We start from the raw sequence: 27935 nt of genomic DNA on the forward strand, positions 1-27935 counted from the left end.
GCCTCACTGCAGGGAAGTCTTGAAAAAAAAAAAAAACAATAGGAGGATGAGGGATTGTGAGGTTTGTTTTTTTTTTTTTTCCCTAAAGAAAAATATCAATAAAATAACTCTTAACAATGTAAAACAGTGCCTCTATCTGGGGTCAAGGCCAGAGCAATGGACACCTTATCCCACTCATCCTCTTCCTCTGATAAAGCCCCAACCAGTACTAAAAAGTCTTTTTCATAAGAGCCTAGAGGCCTTTTTTTTAAGTGCTTGAGAAAGAAGTAGACAAAGGAAAACTGAAATCAAGAGGATTTTCCAGTCTGTCTCTGGTGGCTGGTCCAGAAGGATGCCTCAGCTCCTGCTTCTCGCCTGCCTCCTCATCATAGTAACACGGGTGGCACCCAGGGGTGAGTCTTGCGTCAAGTACTTGGCACAATATTGGTTTTTGTTGGAGGAATTTGCTGTTATGTACAGGTTGTTAAGAGCAAGATTCCAGTATCTTAAATACTGGTTCTAGAATAGTATAAGAAAAGTCATTGATAACCTATGGAGATATGTTTTCAGAGAATTTCATTTCATGTTCCATTTAGCCTCTCACCTGGCATCCAAAATTTCCATGGATCTGCCAAATCCAAACAACTTTCCACGAGCTAAATATTTCTTGGAGTATGTGTAAAAGGGTTCTAACCTCTTCATTTTCTAGGCACTTTTATAGTCCTAACTTTAAGAGCAAAAAAAAAAAAAAAAAAGATTTTCAGAGTGGAGGATAGAGTTTTTCCTTTAACAAATACAGGGGACTAACTGTGCCCATAAAGGCACAGATCTGGATAAATCAGACTTCTTAGGTTTGACTTCTTAAAATACGACTTTTGCACTGACTGAGTGAATCTTAAACTCTCTCCCCACCCAGCTTTGGTACAAAACAGGCCAACAAAGCCAAATTTTCATTACAGTTAGAAACAATTTTCTCTCTCCTTTTCCCATTAGAATTTAAGTTCTAACTAGAAGACAGAGTGAGAAGAGGCTGAGATGAAGAGAACCATACTCCTTGGCATTTTGGGGAAGTTCAGTGTTTAGCTGCCCCTATTTCTTTGGGGTACCTAAGGCCTTGCTCTAGTAGTTTTAAGAATAAACAATTAAAACTAGACTTGAGACAGTAAGGAGACATGGAAAATTTAATGTCATGTGGTCCAGGGGATGGGACCCTGGGACCCTGGGACCGAGAAAGGTATAGGCAAAAACTGAAGAAATCGAAACTGTGGACTTGAGTTAAGCTATCAACAGTGGTTCATTAATTGTGGCAAAGATAACCATACTAGTGTACGATTATCTCATGAGGGGAAGCTGGGTGCCAGAAGATGTGAACTCTTTATACAGTCTTCTCAACTATTCTCTACATCTAAAACTGGTCTAAAAAATAGTCCTAAAGATAAGTCTGAGCCAAGATTAATCACCCTGTATCTGCTGCCAGTAAGTAACCAAGAGTTGCTTGAGCCAAAGTCGTCCTTCCCTCAACTTCCTCTCTGCTTTCTCCCCACTCTCTTCCCTGGCTTAACTGCGCATTACCTCCTGTACCCTTCCATCAGACGCGTTCTCCCTTCTTAGATCTTTTTTATTTTAATTACCCTGCCCCCCAGCACTTCTAAGACGTTTGACTCCAAGCCATAAAATGGGAAAACTTTAGAGGCTGGGGACTTTTTGAGGTGGGGGTGAGGTTGCCTGAGAGGAGAGAAGTGAGAAAAAAGGAAAAGAAGGGCCAGAGAAGAGGGGAGGTGGGAGGGAAGGAAGTGAAGGGGGAGAGGAAAAAAAGAGAAGGTGGGTTTCCGGCCTAAGAGAGAGAGAGAGGGCGAAGAATCGGGCGACCAGCCGAGGGGCGGGGCCGGGGGTGCGGACCAGGACCGTCGAGGACTCCTGGTCCCCGGGGATGACAGGGCGGCGATGCTGACATTTGCTGTCCGCTTTGGGCCGCCGAGAGGTGCTGGCCCCTCGTCGCACGGACATCCGCGCCGCTTCCCGGCTCAGGGGATACGGGAGGGGCAGCTGGCCAGGGGGCTGATGGGCGAGAATCCTGGTAAAGGCTGACCGGCTCTCTGCCAGCCAGGCCCCCTGGCTTGAACTTCGAGAGCAATCCACCCGGCTGTTTTCATTTGAGGAGTGTATATATGAGTGTGTGTACATATATCAGCAGTTCAGGACGCAGCATGTACAATACCGAATTCTGGCCTCCACACTGAGTCTGAAAGCAGGAATTAACACCAGTGGCCAGATTATTAAAGGATTGAAGTACTCCCTTAAAAGGGGGGTGAGTGGAATGGGTTTATTTAATGTTAGAAAATATTGCATGAGTAACTTTTAATATATGTTTATTTTACAGAAGATAGTAAATTTCTATTTGTGCCATATATCCCTACAAGAGAAGAAATAAACTTTTAACAAATAGCGCAAGAAATGATAGTTATATTTAAGGAAAAACTTTATAAATCATGAAATAGTTACTGAGGGAGGTTTAGGAATTTCTGTAAAAGCCATTACAAGTTAAGTGCCTAACCATTTCTTGTAAAATTAGAGCCAAGGAGATGAACCAAATATTTCTATGAATATATAATCACCTGTGAAATTGCCCTGGAAACCTTTCTTCATAAGAGAAAACCACAGCTGGGAGAGCTGATGAGGGAACGTCTCCCTTTTCAGAGGGTAGAGAGTCCGTATGTGGACATTTCTTCCCCTCGAGAGACATCAAACCCTGGTCTAGGACACAGCTGGGGTACCTCAGGGACATTTTAAGGAGGGTTGTGCCTTCCATGTGTAACTCTGCAAAAGTTTTATTTTAGAATATGCAATGTTCTACTCATTTCTTGTCCTTGTTATATTCTCAGCGGGGCACTAGGCTACGCCCTCCTCTACATGTGACTGAAGTTTTGAGAGTAAACTTGAATTGGAAATGTAGACTGGGAAAATTCAACATATTTTCTTGACAACTTATCAACAAGGCCCATCACATTTAATTATTGTGCAGTATTTACTAAAGCTGAATTTCTTGTCCACAAAGTTTACTAGCCTTGATATGAATTCCCTGCCTACAATGTCAATTAAATCAGCTTCACATGCATTAAGAAGGATAGTATCCTCTGGCTAGGTCTCCTTTCTAGAATATCTTGATTTTATTGTAAGATTCTTTATAAGCAAAATTTGCCTATGTTAACTCAGCGTTTTCCTGAAATTGAGAGAGGCAGTGAGAATACTGGAGATATTGCTGTCTTCAGTCATTAAAATGGTTTTGATAAGATACTTGTCTATGTTATTTATGCCTTAAAAATGCATGCTTGAAATGTTGCTGTATTCTAGACAGTGATGCCATGGCTAATTGTGAAGACACGAAGTTCATGATATTTTCAATAAGCTGGTGGAACATGTACCCACATTCACGTGGAGACTGCCCTTGCCGCTATACGGTGTATTTCAAAGCATGTGCCAGAGGCCTTTTACTTCTCAGTAGAATAAGTTTACGTATTTATTACCAAGCCAAACTACCTACTAGTACAAAATTCCACCCATAATCGTGCTTATAAATGACCATCTAGTTGGACCATCCAGCCTTTTTCAGAATATCCGAAGATGAAGAGCTTACCACACTGTGATACAGCTTCTCCAATACTGGGCTTCCCATGTGGCACTCGTGGTAAAGAACCCACCTGCCAATGCAGAAAACATAATGAGAAACGCCTGTTCAATCCCTGGGTTGGGAAGATCCCCTGGAGAAGGGCATGGAAATCTACTCCGTGTATTCTTGCCTGGAGAATCCCATGGACAGAGACGCCTTGCAGTCTACAGTCCACGGGGGGTCACAAGAGTCGGACACGACTTAGCAATCAAACCACCATTACTGGATAGGTGAACTGAAATGCACTTCCCCATAACAATTTGTTTTGTCATTGTAACAGAATACCTAATTCCTCTTTCACAAGCCTTTTCCAGATTTTTTGAAAAGTAATACATAATATGCAGGGTTTTGTTTTTTTTTTTCTTCTCTCCAAATGATAGTTCTCAGCTTCTTCCCCAGTAAATAATTGTTAGGCTCCCTTCTAAATCTGGTCACCATCCTCTGGACATCAGGTTTGTCCATTACTTTCATAAAGTATAGCCTCCTAGTATGAACACAGTACTCAAAATCCAGTCTGACCAGTGCAGTGTTCAGTAAGATTATAACTTCCTTTGGTCTGAACAACAATCCTATCAGAGGAATACTGTGGATAAAAGGTTTAGTCCAATGCAAACACAGAGCCTTAAGTAGATTTGAAATAATTTTTCAAATGTAAAAGGCATTTATGAAATATGTTTCCATCAACTTGAAGAATCTTAAACAACTGCTTTTAGGGACTTTAGATTACTTCTTTCTTGAAATCTAAGATCAAGAAAGTAAACTCAGGCTATTGCTGCTGCTGCTGCTACTGCTGCTAAGTCGCTTCAGTCGTGTCCGACTCTGTGCGACCCATAGACGGCAGCCCACCAGGCTTCCCGTCCCTAGGATTCTCCAGGCCAGAACACTGGAGTGGGTTGCCATTTCCTCCTCCAGTGCATGAAAGTGAAAAGTGAAAGTGAAGTCGCTCAGTCGTGTCAGACTCTAGCGATCCCATGGACTGCAGCCTATCAGGCTCCCCCGTCCATGGGATTTTCTAGGCAAAAGTACTGGAGTGGGGTGCCATTGCCTTCTCCGCAGGCTACTGCCACTGTGACCCAAATCATCAAGGTGCCTCTGAGGTGTCCTTTTCATTCCCAGCCCTAGACCCTTGTTCTGCTTACATCAGTCTGAACGAGCCATGGAGGAACACTGAGCACCAATTCGATGAGTCTCGAGGTTCCCCTCTATGTGACAACAGTGTGGACGGGGAGTGGTACCGCTTCACAGGCATGGCAGGGGATGCTATGCCCACCTTCTGCATACCGGAAAACCACTGCGGAACCCATGCACCTGTCTGGCTCAATGGCAGCCACCCTCTGGAAGGTGATGGCATTGTGCAACGCCAGGCCTGCGCGAGCTTCAACGGAAACTGCTGCCTATGGAACACCACCGTGGAGGTTAAGTCCTGCCCTGGAGGCTACTATGTGTATCGTCTGACCAAGCCCAGCGTCTGCTTTCATGTCTACTGTGGTCGTGAGTACTTCCCTGGGCTCTTTCCCCTCCCCTCAAAGGCCACAGAAATGGCATCAAAGAGAAGAGTGCCATAGGAAATTCTGTTGTGGTAGTATCTCAGCACCTGAAGAACATTGATTTAGGAGCACAGATATCTCTAGCTCACGATTTCTGGGGTCTGCTCTTAAGATTTCTGAAAAATTCCCAAGAATAGAAAGGGAAGGGAGCTATGACTTTGATCAGTTTTGTCTTTTATGTAATTTAGTGTGGATTTCCAACCTTGCTGAGCACGGAAGACCCCTTCTTTAGATATATTTCAGACATCCATATGGTAGCATTGTGCTTAGTATCCATTGATATTTTTTAGAAATGATGTATAATGGGAAGAAGCTACTTGAGATCAGTAATACTTTCAAATGAATTTTCATGTTATTAATCCCATCAAAATCTGTATACATTTTAAAAATAGACTGCATAGAAGAGTAGAACATAATACTATTTAATCTACAGCTCATGTTTGGTGAGGTTTTGGAGAAAACACCAGGGTCACCCAGGGCTGTGGATCTGAAGTTAGGACTCACGGATCTCAATGACAGAACATGCCCATGCCCTGCACAGTACCTCTTGCCAGTGGGTTATATAAAGCCAGAACAGTGAGAATTCTCTTGATGTTGATTAGGAATTCATACCCCGTAATTGAACTCATGAGGCTTTCTCATGGATGAGAGTGTCCTCTGACCCTCGCCCCTCATGAAAGGTCATCTTTATCCTTCCATAGATTTTTATGACATCTGTGATGACGACTGCCATGGCAGCTGCCTGGGTACCAGTGAGTGCACATGTGCTCCAGGAACCGTGCTCGGCCCCGACAGACAGACATGCTTTGGTAAGAAACTCCTCTTGCAGTAGAAACAGGCTATTAGGGGCAAAAGGACAAATCAAATCAAAAACTCTTCTTGCCTCGCAGCACCACCATCTTTCCACTTTGTGTCTCTGAGCACTCAGAATGGGGTTTGCCTTTTTAGTTCATAACTAAAGCCTCAAGTCAAATTTATATCATGTACTGGGACAGCCTAGGATTATGCTGTCCAGTCTAGTAGCCACTAGCCATATGTGACTATGAAGCTCTTGAAATGTGGCTTCTGTGACTGGAAAACTGAACTGTAATTTTACATAATTTTAATTTAAAAGCTAATACTTGGAGTATTACTCAGCCATTAAAAAGAATACATTTGAATCAGTTCTAATGAGGTGGATGAAACTGGAGCCTATTATACAGAGTGAAGTAAGCCAGAAGGAAAAACATAAATACAGTATACTAACGCATATATATGGAATTTAGAAAGATGGTAACAATAACCCGGTGTACGAGACAGCAAAAGAGACACTGATGTATAGAACAGTCTTATGGACTCTGTGGGAGAGGGAGAGGGTGGGAAGATTTGGGAGAATGGCATTGAAACATGTAAAATATCATGTAGGAAACGAGTTGCCAGTCCAGGTTCGATGCACGATGCTGGATGCTTGGGGCTGATGCACTGGGACGGCCCAGAGGGATGGTATGGGGAGGGAAGAGGGAGGAGGGGGAGGGAGGAGGGAGGAGGGTTCGGGATGGGGAACACATGTATACCTGTGATGGATTCATTTTGATATTTGGCAAAACTAATACAATTATGTAAAGTTTAAAAATAAAATAAAATTAAATGGACAAAAAAAAAAAGCTAATACTTGATTGTCATTGGAAAACTAAAAATATGTGGAACAACTTGAGTGAACTGTAAATTTCCTGACTCTGAAGTACAAATCACATATTTCTGATGAAAATTTATCATCCAAATTGAGACAGGCTGTAAGTGTGAAATATACACTGGGTTTTGAAGACTACTTAAAAGAACATATCTCAAGGATTTTAATACTGATTATATATTAAAATGGAACATTTTAGAAATGCTAGAGTAAATGAAATATGTTATTAAAATTAATTTTACCAATGCCTTTTAACAAAATTTTTAATGTGACTAATAAGAAATTTTATGTGTGGCTTGCTTTGTATTTCTATTGGATAGCTTTGGTCTAGAATTACCTACAGGTATACTCCTATAGCTTCAGTGATATAATTTCGGTTTGTCTGAGTGGCAAGAAAGGGGAGTCAGGTTATTCGTTGGAAATGCAGAGTTGTCTAATAGTATATATGTTTTGTTGTCCACAACTGGGAGAAAATAGAGTTGAAAAACCCAGGATTGAGGTCATCTCTTTTCTGTTTAATGTTATGAAGCTTTTTGTATTCAGATTCAAAGAGATGTCAAACAAGTCTGGAGAGAAAGGGAAGCACTGCCCCACACCTGCCTCCTCCAGAAGAGCAGTAACAAGATCAGAGGGGGATAGGGATCAGGATGAAAGGGCTATCAAAGGGTTCTTATTTTAGAAAAGCTTCTGTTTCTCAGCTTCCCCCCACCCCCAGCAACTGTTCTATGGAGCATGGTTAGGCCCTCCCATAACAGTTGTTACGGCTCCTGCACGGCCGATTTTGACTATGCGATTTAATGCAAACGGATTTGGGGTGTGGGAGATGATGGTTCCTACAATCCCCCCAACCTCTCACACTGCACACGCGCGCACACACACACACCTGTTGGAAAATATTTGGCTTCCTTTTAAGGCAGGGGTTTTTCATTCATTTCTCTGCCTTTATTTTAATATAAGTTTTGAATAGGTAATGTATTTAAATAGCTCCCAAATTAAACAGCATGACAGGTATACAGTGAAACGTCTAGCCCTGTGTCCTCCATTTGTTCCATTTCCCCTCCTCCAACGCCACCCCAAGTCAACTCCTACATTATTTACTTATGTATGCTTCCAGGATTTCTTCAGGCAGATATAAAAATAAAAATATACACATTTAATTATTGCTGTTGTTTAAATCAAAGGTCACCTGTTATTCACACCATACGTATATCTTGCTTAGCAACTTACCTTGGATGTTTCTGCCTATCAGGACACAGGGGAAGCTGCCATCAGGACACAGGGGAAGCTGCCAGTTTCTACCTGGGGCCTGTCTACTGGTTTCAGGGAGATCATGAATTCCCTGAAATTAGAGGCAAAGCTTTGTGTTAATGTGTATGTGTCAATGTTACTTTAGTTTTTAAAAAAATACATAACAATTTTAATTATTTATTATAAATTATGTATTTGGGGGAGGCAGAGAGAAGAGTAAAGAAAAATAATATAACAGACCCTCATGTACCCAGATTTATAGCTAAATTTTTCTTCTTTTTTTTTAAATAAAATTTTACAGACACAGATAAAGCCATCTCATGCCATCTCTTTTACTTCTCTCACCCTCCAGGGGAATTAGTATTTTGAAGTTAGTGTATGTCCTTCTGGTCCCTGTTTTCATGCTTTTATTATTTATGTAATAAATAACTAACAATATAACATATATAACCAACTATATAGCACTGTTTTGTGTGTTCTTAAAATTAACATAGTTTTAAGAACCTTAACTCTTCTGTGAGATTTTCTCCACACTTTTTTCATTTTATACCTATAAAAGTGGAATTGCTGGGGCCTTGAGTATCTAAGTTAGGCTGTAACGGACAATTAACTCCCAAATAACAATGGCTTAAATAAACAGAAGTGTATTTCTCTCTCCGATAAAAAGAATCAGTCTCAAGGTAAGCAGTCCAGGCTTTGGACAGAGACTGGACCCAAGCACCAGTGTGGCCGTACCCAGGAAGGCTGCCGGCACCCTGTTCATCCACTGTCCAGGCAGTAGGGCCTGATCTTATCAACTGTATTTTTCATTTCTACAGGTTCTGTGTGTATGGTTTCAATTCTGCTTTGTCTTCCTACACATTCTTTTATTTGTTTACTGGCCTCGTATCTGTTTAGTCATTTTTTAAATCCCTGTATTATGTATTTTCTTGGGTTATTCTGTTCTCTATAGTTCAGCGATTACCAGTTGTTACCTTATCAGCTTTCTCATAGCAGATCATCTCCGCCTGTGTAGTGTTTTATGGTAAACCATCTTCTATTGTAATTGTTTTTTCTGTGGAACTCCACTCTTATCACCTGGTTTGAAGAAGTTGGGTTTGGTGTTTTTTTTGTTTTTGTTTTTGTTTTTACTACACAGCAGTGTTTCAGATGCTTTTGTCACAGAAGTTTCACCAATCCAGGTCAAAGTTTACATCAGTTTCTCAGCTTCAAGATCCCCACGAGATGTGGGAATTGTGACTTCATACTTCAACCATGGCAGAGCCAGACTTGGCTTTTACGAAGGCTTTTTTCTCTCTCAGAACCTCAGGCAGAGAGCTCCTTACTGGTTACCGAGCCTCAGAGCAGAGTCCTTCTTCTGCTCCTTTCACTACGGGGATGCCTTTTCCAAGGTCCCGGGCTTGAGCAGGGTTTCAGTTCCAGCTCATCTTCTCTCAGGGACCCATAGCCGTGCCTTCTGTCATTTAGTGGGTATTTAAATCGCAGTCCCTAGTTTATAGCTTATATCCAACCCATGACAAATTTAGCTCTTCAAGCTCCCCATTTTTTGTTTGTAGGAGGAAGTGGATTGACATTTGTTGCCAACTGTACATTTTTTTATAACAAGAATCATTATCCTTTATCAGATTCTTAAAAAGGATAACAATCATTACTTAAGTCCAATATGGGAATATTCCAATGTTTATTTTTTTAAAGGTGGTTTTTTAGTATTTTGAAGTTTTTACTGAATTTGTTACAACATTGTGTTAGTTGCCCAGTAGTGTGGAGAAGGAAATGGCAACCCACTCCAGTGTTCTTGCCTGGAGAATCCCAGGGATGGGGGAGCCTGGTGGGCTTCCGTCTATGGGGTCGCACAGAGTCGGACACGACTGAAGCGACTTAGCAGCAGCAGCAGCAGCAGTGTCTGACTCTTTGCAACCCCATGACCTGTAGTTTGCCAGGTTCCTCCATCCATGGAGTTCTCCAGGGAAGAATATTGGAGTGGGTTGCCATTCCCTTCTCCAGGGGCTCTTCCCAACCCAGGGATTGACACCAGGTCTCCTGCATTGCAGGCAGATTCTTTACCATCTAAGTCACCAGGGAAGCCCTGTTACAATATTGCTTCTGTTTTATATTTTGTTTTTATGGCCACGAGGCACATGAGATCTTAGTTCCCCGACCAGAGATTGAATCCTCACTGCCTGCAAAGTTTTAACCACTGGACCACCAGGGAAGGCCCTTCCAATAGTTAAAACAGATTTTAAAGGCAGTTGTTTATAACGTTGGGTTGGTCAAAAAGTTAGTTCAGTTAGTAAATAGAGTTCGGTTAGTAAATAGAGTCAATAGAGTTCTTCATGAAAATGAAAAACATGTCTTTTTTTTACTTAAAACTGAACAAAATTTTTGGCCAACCCAACAGAAGACTGCCTCACTAATAGTATGCATAATACATATATTTTAGAAAACATGAATTTTGCATAGCTAAACAGTTCATAACATTTTGATTCCACTTGTTTGATTTAGTATGAATGGACTGCTAGATTTTTATTTTTTAAAAAAACAGATATGCAACAATCAACAAAGTTTTACTGTATAACCCAGGGAACCATAGTTTATATCTTGTAATAACCTCTAATGGAAAATAATCTCAAAACTAATATATGCGTGTATGTATGACTAAATCACCTTGTTGTGCACCTGAAACGCTGTAAGTCAACTATACTTGAATAAAATATATATATATAAAGGAAGACTGCTTCACAAAAAATTTCACCAGACCTATCCTTTCGCAATGTAAATTTATTTAATGCATTTAAAACACAGTTTGATTTGTAAGTTTCAGGAATTGGAGAAAATGAGACTCGCCAATACAAGCAAATAAGTGAAACCAGATAACAAAGGGAATTTCATTTCCCCAACAGTTTTGCCCTGAGGAGGGAACTGGCAAACAACCAGCTGCCTTCCACTCCAGCAGAGGGCAGAGGGACAAATGACTTGGTTGAGGAGACCAGGTTAATATTATAGAAGTGATTATATTGGAGATGGTTTGTGGAAAGTCTGTGAACAGGATCTGAAAAGATGTAGTGATTCTGCTGAGGGGCTTGGGAAAAGACTGCATGGCTCAGCACTGTGTAAATGGTGTGGTTTCTCTTCTACAGATGAAAATGAATGTGAGCAAAACAATGGTGGCTGCAGTGAGATATGTGTAAACCTCAAAAATTCCTATCGCTGTGAGTGTGGGATTGGCCGTGTGCTAAGAAGTGATGGCAAGACATGTGAAGGTGAGATGGGCAAGAAGGGATTCACATCAAGAGCCCCCACTAAGCCACTGGCTGATTTTTTGGACATTTATGAAACTGTCCAGGGTTAGAAGAGAGTAACAATTCAGCTGTGTAAAGAAACCACTCATCAGCACTGAGTATCACTGCAGGATGCTTGTGTTGCAGACAGAATGCAGTGCTGATTTTATCTCCAAGCTTTGGCAGAAGGGAGCTGTTACATGTTGCAAGAGGCAAAGAGCTGCATTTTTAGTTTGGGATATAAAAATTGGGTATTCCATGTTTCTCAAACTTTAATACACCCACGAATCACCTGGCATCTTGTTAAAATGCAGGTTCTGATTCAGTAGGTCTGGAGTCAGGTGAAGATCCTGCATTTTTAAATAACTTTTAGGTGCTGGCTATGCTGCAGACCCAGGGAGCACATCTGAAGTAGCAAGATAATGGAGGCAGGTGGCAGAACAAATGGTTTATAGCAGTTTCTCGGACTTTTTTGCTGAGAATCACCTGCATGCTTTTAAAGCCGGCCCTTCCCAGGTCTCTCTCCTGGAGACTCCCGTTCAGTGAGGTGGGAGGGGCCTTACAGTTTGTGTTTTTACCAAGTTTCCTACCTGAGTCTTACCATCTTGGAAGTTTGGGAAACTGGATTTTATGAAGTCATTTATTTTAATCATATGCTTTGCATTTATTAGAGATTAACACATGTCTGGAGATAAGTAAACTTACCTGATTTGATAGTAGAAATGCTGTATGGTGGCAGTTTTAGTCACTAAGTCATGTACGACTCTTGGACTGTAGAGTTGGACATGGACTGTAGCCCGCCAGGTCCCTCTGTCCATGGGATTTCCCAGGCAGGAGCACTGGAGCGGGTTGCTATTTCCTCCTCCAGGGGATTTTCCTAGCCCAGGGATGGAACCTGGGTCTCCTGCATTGCAGTGGTTTCCTGCATTTCAGGCAGATTCTTTACCAACAGAGTCACCAGGGAAGTCCAGAGATTCTGTATACATTTTGTATAATTAAGTAATAAAAAATAATTTGAAATGTATGTTGAATAACTGAAATGGAAATTGTCTACTATTATGACATGAAGCTTTGACAGTATCCCTTCTCTCAGGCACATTTGCCCTTGCAAATTATCTGAGCTGAAATTTCATAATTTCTATTTTAATAAATCTGAATCTCATGACATTGAGAGTTGAGAGACCAAAAAAAGAAAAAAACTCTGCAGATTATATGAAGAGATAAATGCTGCTGCTGCTGCTTATCATTATTTACAGAGGACAAATGATATGTCCCAGAGGGTAACTGAATGTGTGGCATAATACATTATAACACTGCTTGTGAGTTCACTTTATTCTATCTATATTCAAAATAATAAACTTCTACCCTAAAAGGAAAAATTATGGCTAGTGGTCACAATTTACTTCATGCCACAAAGTTTACATTATTAACTCAGGGTCCATTAACCAGGATATCAAACTGCTGTCTCTTATAAAAAGGCTAAATGTACTTTAAGCTTTATTGGATAAGGGTAATATCCTGAATCCTCCTTAAATCTTATGTTATACAACCATCTTTGCATATTTGTATATTAATGAAATGTTCCATGAGGAACATATGTAATTATCTATGAGTATTTTATTGGAAATATTACAGTTAATCCTAATATAATTTTAAAACCTAATAATCATAACTGAAAAGTATTTTAGCAGAAGATAAAGTTTGACTATGAATTACACTTTAGGATTAAGATTCATATTTGAAGCCCTTTTTGGAGTTTTTGGGTTTTTTGTTTTTATGGAAATCCTTACATTTTATTAATAGTCCAAACATATTTGTTTCTTTAGCTAGTCTGTTAGATTAGCATATTTTCTTTTTTAAAATAAAAGGCTCTTTTTAATTTTTAAGTAATTTTTATTGTTTGTTGTATTATTAAAGAGTTATGTTCATAGAAGAAAATACAGAGAAGTAAAAGAAAGATATGGACCCAGAATCCCATTTGCTAGATATATCCATTCTAAACATTTTGGTGTATCCTTGTAAGAGACTTAAAATTCTTCAATCCAAGTAAGAATTTCAGCTTATTTTGTGCGTTGCAGTCTTAGATCTGGAAATATTCTTAATGAACATTTAATCTAACACTTTCATTTTACATTTATTGAAACTGACACCCAGGAAAATTAAATGACTTAAGGAACATCACTTTTAAGAAAAAAATTTCCTATTAATGTTGATTTTAACATTTTATAGCATATTTTATGCTTTCTTCTATATCATTATATATCATTTGCAGCTATTTAAAAAACCTGTAAGAATACTTTTATCTTTTTTAACTACAGATTTATAAATAGGTCATAACCTAATTTCTCTTAAATTTTGTGAAGATTAATTCACTGCAAATTTATTCTCTCTCCCTATTTCACAAAAATTGATTCATTCCAACTTAATTAACTGATGTTCCAAAGAACTAATATTTTTATCATTATTGAACTGAGACTTACAGCTATAACTGGAAATTGGCTAATATCTTTCCCTGAACATCTTAAATGAACTGAAAGCCTTCTCCCCCACTTTTTTTTTTTTTTGACCATGCCATGAAGGATCTTAATTCTGACCAGGGATCAAACCTGGACTGTTGAGATTGAGAGCTCAGAGTCCTAACCACTAGACCACCAGAGGATTCCTGAAGGCATTCCCTTTTAAATAGCTTTCCCTTTGAAATCGTGTCAGACTCTTTGCGACCCCACGGGCAGTAGCCTGCACCAGGCTCCTCCGTCCATGGGATTTTCTAGGCAAGAGTACTGGAGTAGGTTGCCATTTCCTTCTCCAGGGAATCTTCCTGACCCAGGGATTGAACCCAGATCTCTCGCATTGATAGACGCTTTACTGTCTGAGCCACCAGGGACTTTTAAATATTACCTTACCCCTAAAACAGGGAGCAGCAAACTTTTTCTGCATAGACCGAACAGTGGATATTTAATATGGAATTTGTTGAAACTACTCAACTCTACCCTCGTAGTGAGAAGGCACCCCATAGATAAGAGGGAAATAAATGAGCATGACTGAGTGTGCTAATAAAACTTTATATACAACAGCATATAGCAGCCAGAGTTTGATGATCCATGATCTAGAAGATAGCATCCAGAACCCACAAAGGTCATTATTTTTCCTCTGCTAACTATGACATTATGTGGTAGTTTCTTCATTTTTCAACTGAATATTTTTCCTTTTTTGCCCATTTGATTGAGTATGCTTTTTGAAAATGCAAAACTTTTAAAAAGAAAACTTTAAAAAGCTGCTTCACAAGAGAAGAATGAGAGAGCTCAGTAGAGTGGAATCTCTCAGTGTGCTGTCCAGGTCTCATTTTTATAATGTGCTGTCAACCCAAGAAAAATATCTCCAGTGCTGTTATTCCTAGAGATTCGAGGAGAGGGGCTGGTGATCCAACCATTGGCAGTAACTCTGAGTAACTCTGATCCATTTAGCTGCTCTGCTTGAATTTATATTTTGTCAGTTCCTTTTACATCAGTAATAAACATTTCAAAATTGGGTGGACTAAATGTTACAGCAATTAAGAAATGACTTTCCGTCTTCCTCTCCAAATTATACTTTATTCATGAGAAAAACAGACAAATCCGGGTTGAAGGGCATTCTACAAAATGACCAGCTTAAACGGTGAGAGCTGTGTTTGTGTTGTAAGATGGCTCTTTGTAGCTCTAACATTTAATCAAAACTTCTTTGTGGACATTCCAGCATGTCTCAGTGACTGAGCTGGGCCCCAGTGATACTATGGTAAGTCAAGTATAATGCCTGATGCAAACCATGAGTCCAAGAACCAGAATTCTTGGGGAAGAGGGCTACAAGATCCTTCCTTTTTCTTTCGGTTTTATTGCAGACATTGAAGGATGTCACAATAACAATGGTGGCTGCAGCCATTCTTGCCTTACATCTGAGACAGGCTATCGGTGTGAATGTCCCCGGGGCTTGGTGCTGTCTGAGGATAACCACACTTGCCAAGGTACTACATGCTTAGCCTCTGCTCTGACTTCTGCCCCAAATATCCCTGTCTTCCTCACCTAAGTGTGTCAAGATTCTCATCTTTTACAATACCAGCTCTTTCAGCAGTGTGTGTTCACTCTGGAATCATTCAAAAATTGCAGTTAAAAAAAGGTAACATAAAATTTACCATCTAAACCAGTGTTAAGTGCATAGTTCAGTAGTGTTAAGTATATTCACATTTTTGTGCAGCAAATCTTCAGAACTTTTTCATCTTGCACATCTAAAACTCTGTACCCGTTAAAAACAGCTACCCCTCCCTCCTTCCTCCCTGCAGCCCCTGGCAACCGCCATCCTACTTTCAGTTTCCAGGAAGCCAGCTATTTTAGGTGCGTGATATATGTGGATTCCTACAAGTTGTCATTTTGTGATTGACTTAATTTCACTTAGTAAATTGTCCACAAGTTTCACACATGTAGCGTATGACAGGATTTCTTCCCTTTGTAAAGCTATTCCACTGCGTGTGTACACATTTTATTTATCCACTCATCCATCGATGGACATTTGGATTGCTTCCTCCTCCTGGCTATTGTCAATAATGCTGCTATGAATATGTGTATGCAAATATCTCTTTGGGATCCTGTTTTCAGTGCTTTGGGATCTATACTCAGAAATGGATTGCTGGAACATGTGGTTTCCTTTGCTTTTTACTTTTGATTTTATTTACCCTGATTTCTGTTATTAGTTGAATAACTAATATTCAATACTTAATTTAGATGGAGTTCCTCTTTTCTAACAGATCATTGTTTTTCTGGGAATCTAGTTATTTATGTCCAGAATATTAATTTATTCATCCAGCAAATATTTAATACGCACCTATCTGTGATTTCTTAATACTAAGTCATTGCTATTATGTGCCCTCATACACTGATATTGCCCTCATGTTTTGTCTGACAGTACTCAGAAGTACTTATTTTAGGACATTTGTACAGTCTTGAGACTAGAATGCTTAAGAAAAGCAATCTTTTTATATTAAATTAAAGTGGGATTTATAGTCACAGTTTATGGTTTACTGAGCCATGCAAGGATGATTTGGAATTCTTCCCCAAGTGCACTAATGCCGTTTTTATTACCACTGTTTTATGGGGCAATAATTAATGGTGAAGTCAAAGCAGTAACATTATGTAATTTAAGCCCATATCAAAGCAGTAATTTTCCTATATTGCCGATAAATTGTGTTTCTGCTAAAAGTTCATTTTTAAGTGTTTTGATACATGGAGTTATGCTAGACACGCTTTGAAATGTTTGTTAACTTGAAACTTCAGAACAATATTTCTTCATTTGGGAAATAATACAGTATTTGATGAGCATTATTTGACCACAAAAAAGCTCAAAGTGCAAGAGGGAGAAGTTGTTTCTCCTAGTTGTCTCTTTCCCCTTCTCCCAGTTCCGCTTTCCTGGTTCTAACAGCATCCCCTGTCCCCACAGTTCCTGTATTCTGCAAGTCGAACACCATCGAAGTGAGCATCCCCAGGGACCTGGTTGGCGGTCTGGAGCTCTTCCTGACCAACACCTCCTGCCGAGGCGTGTCCAATGGCACCCATGTGAACATCCTCTTCTCCCTCAAGACGTGTGGCACAGTGGTTGATGTAGGTTCTTCCTGGAGGACTCTTGGGGCATGACCAAATCTAGTTATTTGGGAATTGGTTGATGAAGGTGTGCGTTGTGGCTTGTGTCATAGATGACATATTTACGCATAAAAGACTGGCGCTCAAAAATTCATATGCTGTTCATTTAACAAATGTGTTATTGAGCATCTGTGCTGTGCTGTGATCCTGACCCTGGGAAGACAGCAAGTTAAAAAGAATTCTGCTCTGTCAGTTCTCAAATAGTATTGAATACCATCTCTCCAATATGCACAGACATTTTCCTGAGTGCGTCAGCACCAGTACGAGGGGGCCTACTGTGTCTCCTCTGACCAATTATTTTACTTGAAGAAAAAATGATTAATTCATGAGGTAACAAATGAGTCCAAGGATTGAACCAGGTAGAGGTAAAAGATTTGTTCTTCCTTCCAAGAATCTGTGCACAGCCCTGTGCTGGGGAGGCTGCGGGATATGTGAAATACATGCAAAATAAGATCCCTGACTTTTAGGAACATACATGGTTCCTAAAAGACAACACACATAAAATATGAGTCAGGGATACAGTTGACGGTGGTATAGGAGGCCAGAAAGGGACAAACCCTGGAGTAGTCAGGACAAGTGAGACTTGATTTGGGGTGGAAGCATATGCCTGGTTTATACAGGCAGAGAGGTGGAGAAAGGGCATTTCAGATGAGAAACAAGTGATCAGGTCTCAGCCATGGGAATTCTTGAGGCTTATGCTGAGTGAATGGGCTACATAACCTGGCTGGCAAGGAATGAATAATGGAAAGGAAACTGGAAAAGTGGGTGGAGAGAGACTGTGCTTTCAAAGATCTGCTTTGTGTGCTGGGGTGAGACGTTTGGCTTTTCCCCATAGGAATGGGATGAAGCAGGCACTGTTATGATGAAATCAGAAGTGGACAAAATGAATAGAAAAAAGAGGACCTAGACCCAGGAGATTGGTGTAGAGGCCCTTGCAATCAAATAAACAAGTATTTATTTATGGAAACAAACAGAAAAATCAGAGAGCTAATTAGACTTGGGATGAGACGTTGGGGAGATATTTGAGAAGGACCCACTTTAGGCAAATTGTGTTTTGTCGTATCTGTGGATAATCAAATAGAAGTGCCCTGCAATGAGCCAGGGGTTCTTGGTACACAGGAGAGCAGACAAGGCTAGAGATGAAGAACTGAAAATCATCTGAGTAAATGCGACAGCTGAAGCCCACATGCAGATGAGCTCAGCCCAAGGTCATGCTGCTGCACAATCACCAAGTCTAGGATTCCAGAAAAAATATAATATACAGAGGCTGTTCTTTTCTAAACTATCAGAGCTTTGAATTTGCTGATTCTGCATAGCTCAGGTTTTTATGACTAATAACTCCAAAGGAATGTGTGGGTTGACCATGAAGTGGTATATAAAACTCTTAACAGTCAAAACATGTTAGTAAAAAGAGGAGAAGCGATTTTTTTTTTTTTTAATTTCAGGTTTTAGCAACTGAATCTCTCATGTGTTTTGACGTAAAGAGAAATTTGGAGAATGTTATGGTGGGCAGCAGGTAGGGTGCTCTGTAGAAATAAACAGAGACTCTTTCCTCTCCTGGCTCTGGCCTGGCTCAGGTGGTGAACGACAAGATCGTGGCTAGCAACCTGGTGACAGGTCTACCCAAGCAGACCCCAGGAAGCAGCGGCGACATCATCATTCGAACCAGCAAACTGCTGATTCCCGTGACCTGTGAGTTTCCACGCCTGTACACCATTTCCGAAGGCTACGTTCCCAACCTTCGCAACACCCCGCTGGAAATTATGAGCCGCAGTCACGGAATCTTCCCATTCACTCTGGAGATCTTCAAGGACCATGAGTTCGAAGAGCCTTACCGGGAAGCCCTGCCTACTCTCAAGCTGCGAGATTCCCTCTACTTTGGTATTGAGCCCCTGGTGCACGTGAATGGTTTAGAAAGCCTGGTGGAGAGCTGCTTTGCCACCCCCACATCCAAGATCGACGAGATCATGAAGTACTACATCATCCAGGATGGGTAAGTAGGCTTCTTGAATGATGGATTAGCCTTAGTTCTCATCCGGGTCTTCCCTGGTGGCTCAGATGGTAAAGAATCTGCCTGCAGCATAGGAGCTGCTAAGCTGCTAAGTCACTTCAGTCATGTCTGACTCTGTGCGACCCCATAGACGGCAGCCCACCAGGCTCCCCCATCCCTGGGATTCTCCAGGCAAGAACACTGGAGTGGGTTGCCATTGCCTTCTCCAATGCAGGAAAGTGAAAAGTGAAAGTGAAGTCGTGTCTGACTCTGTGCCACCCCATAGACGGCAGCCCACCAGGCTCCCCTGTCCCTGGGATTCTCCAGGCAAGAACACTGGAGTGGGTTGCCATTGCCTTCTCCAGCAGCATAGGAAGCTTGGGTTCAATTCCTGGGTCAGGAAGATCCCCTGGAGAAGGAAATGGCAACCCACTCCAGTGTTGTTGCCTGGAGAATTCCATGGACAGAGGAATCTGGTAGCCTACAGTCCATGGGATTGAAAAGAGTTGGACAGACTGAGGGACTAACACTTTCACATTTGATCTCTGGACACAATAGCAACTTCAATCATTTCATAAAACCAAGCAGCACTCTTGCCTGCTCTTAATTAGTTCAGAAACCACTTGTGCACATTTTCGTGGTAAAAACAGGTGAGGAAGAGCAGAGTCCAGAATGACTCCAAGGGGTCTAACTTGTTATGACTGACTAGATGTCCTTAACCAAGATGAAAGGACATAGGTTGAAAAGCAGATTTGCTATAGAAATACTGAATATGATAATTCCAAATAATAATATTCTAATATAAATGCCTGGGCTTCCCTGGTGGCTCAATGGTAAAGAGTCTGCCTGCCAATGCAGGGAACATAGATTGGATCCCTGGTCTGGGAAGATCCCCTGGAGAAGGAAATGGCAACCCAATCCAGTATTCTTGCCTGGGAAATCCCATGGACAGAGGAGTCTGGCAGGCTACAGTCCATGGGGTCTCAAAGAGTCAGATACGACTTAGCAACTGAACAACAAACAGAAACAAATTGTAAATACCCACAGGATACTTAAGAGAATTTCAGTGGCAGTTGGAAATGCATGTCAGTTAGACCCAGAAACAGTAGAGACAAATAACAGAGGATTACCCCTGTTTATAGTTGAAACTATAGGATTGATTGGGGCTTCCCAGGTGCCACTAATGGTAAAGAACCTGCCTTGCCAATGCATGAAGCATAAGAGAAGGGCTCAATCCCTGGGTAAGGAAGATCCCCTAGAAAAGGGCATGGCAACCCACTCCAGTATTCTTGCCTGGAGAATCCCATGGAACCTGGCAGGCTGCAGTCCATTGGGTCACACAGTTGGACACAACTGAAGCAACTTAATATATATACATGATTGATTAACCTGGTCAGAGAGATTGTAGAGCATGGGTGGCATGGTTGTTGTTGTTCAGTCTTTAAGCCGTGTCTGATTCTTTGCGACCCCATGAACTGCAGCACTCCAGGCTTCCCTGTTTGCTCAAACTCATGTCCATTGAGTCAATGATGCCATCCAACCATCTCATCCTCTGTCGCCCCCTTCTCTTGCCCTCAATCTTTCCCAGCATCACGGTCTTTTCCAATGAGTAGGCTCTTCGCATAAGGGTGGCAGATGGGGAATGAGAAATGCAAGAGAATAAGGAAGTGGAAGCAGCAAATGCAGACCCCTCTTTTAAGAAGTTTGGTCGTGAAGGAGAGAGATGAAATAATTGGTTGGTTTTAGGAGAGGAGAGATCAAGTGAACTTTGTTTGTTTGCTTGTTTTATACAAAGGAGAGTTCCGTATTTGTTGAGGTTGTTGGATTGAGAACTTTGCATGTGTCGTTGTATCATTAAAAGCCTAACAGTTACCACATCTACTGCTTACATTGCCAGGAAAATTACACTCACATCCCAAATTCATAGCTGTATCTCATCAGTTCCTTCCTCATCCTCAATGTCAGATGGGACATATCTCTAGCAGGTCAGGACCTGCCGCTTAAGAAAAGGGAAATGGCCTAGTGAAGAGCACCACAGATGTGCCCTGGTTCATGCCCTTTGCTAATTACCCTGATAGACTCTGAAATTTCTCCTTTGTTTTTAACCCCCTGGATCTCTCACCACAGGTGACCTTTCCCTGCTGCTATCCATTTCCTGCACAGTGATTTTAAACTTTTGATACACATTAGGATCAACTGCAAAGCCTTTCTAAAAGTAGCAATATCCCAACCCGTTCTCTACTCTTACTGCCTTATTTCCAGCCCTCATTATCTTTCACCTGGACAGATGAAAGCTTCCAAACACAGCCTCCTACATCCCAGCTCTCAAGTCTCATCTCCACAGAGCCCTGGGTATCCAGTCAAAAGAAAAACAAATTATATATATAGTCAGATTCCTGTTGAAAACATACTGATGGCTCTTGACTTCTTTGGTTGGTAAATTTAGCTGTTTACTAGCAGGAGTACCTCTAGCTTCAGATTCCTGTAGCCTCCTTAGCTTGTTTTCACAATCTGGAAAAGGCATCTGAGCTGCTTTGGATGGCTAGAGGCAGGTCTCATAGGAGACGGCAGGCCTTTGGGTTTCTTGCCGTCTTAAAGTGATCTCCACAAAGTTTTAAAATGAAACATAGAAGCATCAATTTTTATTTCTTTTCTTTTTCAGTCACATAATTAGTGCTAAGTAGATTTGGGGATGGATTTACTTTGTTGGGGGTGATTACTTTTAAATTTTTTACAGGTTTATTGCAGTGCTGTTTGTATACAATAAATATGCTATTCAAAGTATACAGCTTGGGGAATTCCCTTGAGGTCCAGTAGTTAGGACTCTACGCTTCCACTTCAGGGAGCCGGGTTCGATCCCTAGTCAGGGAACTAAGCTGCCCCATGTGGCCAAAAGATTAAGTGTACAATTTGGTAAGTTCTGATGTCTACACACTGGTGAAGCTATCGCTACAATCAAGGCAGTGAATATTTCTCTTACCACAAGTTTTCTCCTGCCCCTTGCATTTACTTTTGCAAACATATAGTCTTAACTGGGAAAGTTGCTGGGAAAACATGTAACCCAGACCCTCAGTTAGGATTCTATGCTTATATTTTATACAGTTCTAAGAAGATGTGCTATTTAATTTTCCAGCCTTTAGCACACACAAAAACAATGCTATGGAAGATATTAAAATTGTTCAAAAGCATAAGCAGAACTTGAAAACACAGCTATGTGGACCTGTTTCCACTATACACGGGCAAATAGTTTCATCTCTAGTGCAATGTTGGATAGTACAGTATTAGCTAAGAGCAGTAATGGTGCATTTGAGATACTCCCTCAAGAAAAAATCCAGCTCTCAGCTTGGCTCGCTGTGCCTCACCCTCTGACCTCTACCTTCTCCGGTTTCTGCTCCTGCCAAAGAGAACTATGGGCATTTCACAGTTTCTGTTGCTCCTTACACTCTCCTGATTCTACAGCTGCCACTTCCACTGCCTGAAATCTTCTTTCCTTTTTCTTCCTGTCTGATTCTTACTGGTCCTTTGAGACGCATTGGGACTTTTTTTTTTCCCTCCATGAAGCTGTCCCTGATTGTTCTAATCAGAACTAGAAATCTTCCTTTCATCGTCCTCAATGCCTTGCCTACATACAGTAAAGCTCATTAACTATTTATCTAATGAACTATTGAATGAATGTTTTCATAATACTAATTTGGGGCTAGTTCAGAGTCCTAAAATAAACATAATGCTGTTTACTTATATTTGTAAATTGGTTGATTATTCATTGTCCTCAGCTTGAATTTAAATCAGGCTGGTTTCCCCTGATATTTAACACATCTGATTTGCTTCCCTCTAGTTTTAGTTGGCATATCATCTGAGAATGCAAAGAAATTTAATGCAAGCCTAAGCAAAGTAGAATTAGAAAGTTTATCTCCAGAAAAAGAAACGTTGAATTCCAAAATCCACTATTGGACAACTTTTGGGTAATCAGTTATTTGAACTTACCCTGTACCGTTTGCTGTTACTTTCTTTTAGCACATGAACTTGGAGTTGATGAACTAGAATTGTCTAATCCCAGCAAACACCAAATCAAGAGCCAGAGTTTGTCTTGGGTTCTATTCTGTAATGTGTTACCCTACAACAACTCTTTCTGTCACACTTTCTCTTTAAAAAAGAGTATTTTTTTTACTATTCAGCCACAGAAAAGAATGAAATAATGCCATTTGCAGCAACCTGGATGGACCTAAAGATTATCGCACTAAGTGAAGTAAGTCAGGCAGAGAAAAACAAATACCATATGATATCACTTATATGTAGAATCTAAAATATGACACAAAGGAACTTATTTACAAAACAGAAGCAGACACACAGAAAACAAACTAATGGTTCCTGAAGGGGAAGTTGGATTTGGGGAAGGGATAAAGCAGGAGTTTGGGATGAACAGATACACACTATATAAAACAAACAACAAGGGCCTGCTGTATAGCAAAGGGCCTCCAATGCAGCAGACTCAGGACACGTGGGTTTGATCCCTGGGTTGGAAAGATCCCTTGGAGGAAGAAATGGCAACCCACTCTAGTATTCTTGCCTGGAAAATTCCAGGGACAGAGGAGCCTGGTGGGCTACAGTCCATGGGGTTGCAAAGAGTCAGACACGACTAAGCATACACACACACTATAGCACAGGGAATTATAGTCAATATCTGGTACTAACCTGTAGTGGAAAAGAATATGAAAAAGAACATATATGTGTATACCGAAATCACTTTGCTGTACATCAGAAATTAACATCGTAAATCACCTATACTTCAATTTTTAAAAAATAGTATTTTAGGTAAAGATAAATGGAAAATGCTGAGGCAGTTACTGGACTTTTAAGTTCCCTGACATCACAGACCATGTTGTTCATCTCTAACTCCTCTGCAGCACCCAGCAGAGTATGTCACACAGATTAGATATGCAATAGGTAGTTGAGAACATAATCAGAAATGGCGTAGATTCATTTACCCTCAGGAAAATGACAATGTGTACATAAATATAATAAATAACAGAAACCACATTATATTTCTAGATCCTCTTCAGTTTAAGGGAATAAGGTACCAGTGGTAATACAAGTCAAGGTGTCATATTTTTAAATAATTTTATTGGATTTTTTGACTGCCCTGAAACAGCAATTAGCAATAAACTAGAAAGTGTTCTGTAAATATGTGGAGTAAGTATCCAGTTTTATAGGTGTTTATATCTGATCCCACTTTTTTACTGCCTGATAGAAACAATGAAGCATCCACATCCACGAAAAGGAAATAGGTAAAAGTTCCTTTTGAATTCAGAATGGATCTGCCATACGTCAACCTGAATCCGCCACGGGTGTACACGTGTTCCCAATCCTGAACCCCTCTCCCACCTCCCTCCACAATATATGTATGAGCCCCGGCCTTTAGGAAAAATGGTTCATCTATTTTCATCCTTGGGCTCAAAGTGGAGAATCAAGAACCCCTCTTTTTCCCCCAGCTAACCCTGAGGTGAGCCTAGGAGTTTCACTTCAAGTGGTAGACCTGAGATTAAAATCTCAAAGCCTATCAAATTAAAATTTGGCATTAAATCTGTGAAAAGAGGTATTAAAACATGTTGGAAGTAAATTATTTTCCCCCAATAGGTCTAGTTATTATCTAAGAAACTGACATCTTTATGCAGCTCCTTGTTGTACAAATTGGGGTTTGCTCACCTTTGGATCCCCTTCAGGGGTGAGTATCTGTTAGGTGTCTGATAAATATAGTGAAATTTCATTAAAGAAAAGCCTTCTCAAATCAGTAATAAAGTACATGAATGCAGAATTCCTGCTGCTGTGTCACTTTAGTCGTGTCTGACTCTGTGCGACCCCATAGACGGCAGCCCACCAGGCTTCCCGTCCCTGGGATTCTCCAGGCAAGAACACTGGAGTGAGTTGCCATTTCCTTCTCCAATGCATGAAAGTGAAAAGTGAAAGTGAAGTTGCTCAGTCGTGTCCGACTCTAGTGACCCCATGGACTGCAGCCTACCAGGCTCCTCCGTCCATGGGATTTTCCAGGCAAAATTACTGGAGTGGGGTGCCATTAAAGCCTTAAAAAGATACCCCAATATCGAAAGATATCTTTATAATAAATGTTGTTGCTGTTACTAATACTTCTATATATTGACTTAACAGGAGGTCCTGGTGCACAGTTTGTGGGTACAGTGAATGAGAGATGGTACAGAGAGCGTTAATGAGCAGAGCTGTGTCTGAGATGCCTTCACAGGGAAGGGATTTCATTTTTCCTTCATTCTCAAAAATCTTGAGTGCAGCCCAACCTCCTCCACCCCGTTTGCCTCTCCTTGGACCAAACACGTTGGACTGGATTGTTTTTCCACCTCTGTTTAAGAAATCAAGTCTTACGTGCTGTCCTGCCCTGCTTCCAGCTGTGTTTCAGATGACTCAGTGAAGCAGTACACATCCCGGGATCACCTCGCAAAGCACTTTCAGGTCCCCGTCTTCAAGTTTGTGGGCAAAGACCACAAGGTGAGCCGAACACCTTTACCTTACAGAGCTGCCTGCCCTCTCCCTCCATGAACCTGAGCCTTCCTACTGTCCCAATTGGTTCACATTCTAAAGCCTACCATTGGGATCTGCGTGACCTTATGAAAAATACTATAAAACTGGCCATCTAGAATCTTACCACCTCCGTGAATGTCAGAATCATCTGCCCCCTCCCAATAAATTAACTAGGCTTGTTCAAAGAAAATATGATGTGATTATAATACAAAATCCTTGTGAGCAGGTGTGATTGAAAAAGCCTGTGTAGTGGTCACATGGCAAACTATATGGAGAGAATATTTGCAAAAAAGACAAATAGTGAAATGTTCAGTGAAAACAGTATTTCACTGTTTTACATGCCAATTCAAATAATTATAAGACTATTTTATACATATGAAATTTTTAAAAATTATAAATCCCAACTTTCAAGGCTATAGGGAGATGTGTATAGTAGCAATATAAGTTGATATACCTTCTAGAAAGTTGTGTAATAATCTGACAATTAATTAATAGTCTGACAATGTGTAATAACCATAAAATTATCAGTCTAAAAATTTCAATTCTGACAGCTTCTCAGAAACAAAAATAAAAACATGGTTTGTTGAATGTGCTTATAGAGTACTGTCATGAGAGAGGCATTAAACCAGTGCATCAATTAATGCAATATTAAGCAGTTAATGTACAATGAAATATAGAAAAAGGAGATATGAAAAAACTCTTGTCATAAAAAATTTAAATGCAAATTGAATATGAAACAGTTTTTTAATGTATATAAGTAAATAGAGGTTATAAGAGGCCATATATTGATATACTGTGTTAAGGTGGAAGGTTTTTTATTTTAGTAGAATTGTTGAAACAACTTAAACAAAGGAAAGTTTGAGGTCAACAGTTTTTTCCATATCGCGTCTAAGTGTATTCATGTGCTGTCCAGCTTCATCATTGTTCGGAAATAACTGCTAACCATGATGGCTAACCCTGACCTTCCTCTTCAACTCGGCAGCATGCATTGGGAAGTTACTTATAGGAAGAAGCTTGGAGAAAGAACTTGTTACTTTACACAGATGTGGATGGGACCCCATGTTATGCCCAGACCTTGATGTGATGAATCAAGATGTTAATGTTATTAGACATTGTCCTCCCAAGGTTCTCTTGTGTCCAGGCACGGAGGCAGAAGTTGTGGATGTCAGGTTTTAAATCACCCATGTGATTGAGTATGTTTGCCACATTGCTAAATGTGTGAATCTGGACAAGATCCTTAACCTTCTTAGTTTCCTGATCTGTAAAATTGGGATGACATCTGTCTCAAAGGGCGGTTGTTTAGATGAAATGAGATAAAACATATGAAGTATTTGGTAGTGTCTGGCTTCTAGTAGGCACCCCCCCCCAAACTGGCAGCTGTCTTCACTGTTTTTGTTCTTTATCATTGTGATCTTTCCAGGAAGTGTTCCTGCACTGCCGGGTCCTGGTCTGCGGGATGCTAGACGAGCGTTCTCGCTGCGCTCAGGGCTGCCACCGGCGGGTGCGTCGTGAGGCTTCTACTGAAGGAGAGGACGCCAGTGGTCCACGGAGCCAGATGCTGACAGGCGGGCCAATCAGCATCGACTGGGAGGACTAGGACAACCCACCACCCGCGTCCTCCTGCAGGCTGCCTGTCTCTATGGAATTCTCCCCTTGTCTTCTGAGAACATCAGTTGACACTCTAGAACACCATGCTGCTTTAAACCTTACACTTTGGGTTTAGACAAACCCCCCAGAACCGACTCACTCTGACTCCAGCCACTGGGTCAGGGGTTAGCCACCTCACTGCTGACCAGCCTATTCCAGATGGAGCTTCATCCTCCTAAAGTGGAAAGCTGTGCCATGCACCCCAAAAACAGCTCACCCCCATGCTCCCCCATTTCTTTCCTGCAATAAAACACCTAGAGTAGGACACGGTAGCACCACCACTAAAATCAGAAGTTGGGTATATTATTCCAAATTAGGAATTTAAAAAATGAAATAGTGGCTTGAAATTATGGCTTAAATACACACTGAGTCCTTAAATATGTAAATAATAATTATACCCTAAAATTTCCATTCAAATACAGAATAGTTATAGGGGATTTGGAAGTCTATCACTGTAAGTATGTACTAAAAATAAACTATTTGGATTTTCTCCTGCATAATATTTTCCTCTGGGGTTTTTATGTTGTCTTAAGTAAACTATTTTCAATTAATAAATGTTTATAATTCATTAACATGCATTTAAGTGGTTCAGTGACTGAACAGTAGACAAAATTAAAATATGGTAACATATGCCCTGTTATTTGGCATTCTGTGCCCTCAGACTGACAACAGAAAAAGCTATAAAGCTACACCATTCTCTA

General features: G+C 40.7%; 1 protein-coding gene across 1 annotated transcript; it reads left to right on the forward strand.

Moving 5' to 3' along the window:
• The first annotated feature begins 272 nt into the window (after nucleotides 1–272).
• OIT3 (oncoprotein induced transcript 3) lies at nucleotides 273–27806 on the forward strand. The gene is given in 9 exon segments (NM_001046064.1): nucleotides 273–392; nucleotides 4763–5137; nucleotides 5895–6002; nucleotides 11248–11370; nucleotides 15263–15385; nucleotides 16852–17012; nucleotides 18629–19044; nucleotides 25455–25554; nucleotides 27008–27806. Coding segments are annotated over 9 exon segments (1644 nt in total). The 5' UTR covers nucleotides 273–331; the 3' UTR covers nucleotides 27185–27806.
• The last annotated feature ends 129 nt before the right edge of the window (nucleotides 27807–27935 follow it).

The sequence above is a fragment of the Bos taurus genome, chromosome 28 (assembly GCF_002263795.3).
Source record: "Bos taurus isolate L1 Dominette 01449 registration number 42190680 breed Hereford chromosome 28, ARS-UCD2.0, whole genome shotgun sequence".
NCBI classification, from domain to species: domain Eukaryota; kingdom Metazoa; phylum Chordata; class Mammalia; order Artiodactyla; family Bovidae; genus Bos; species Bos taurus.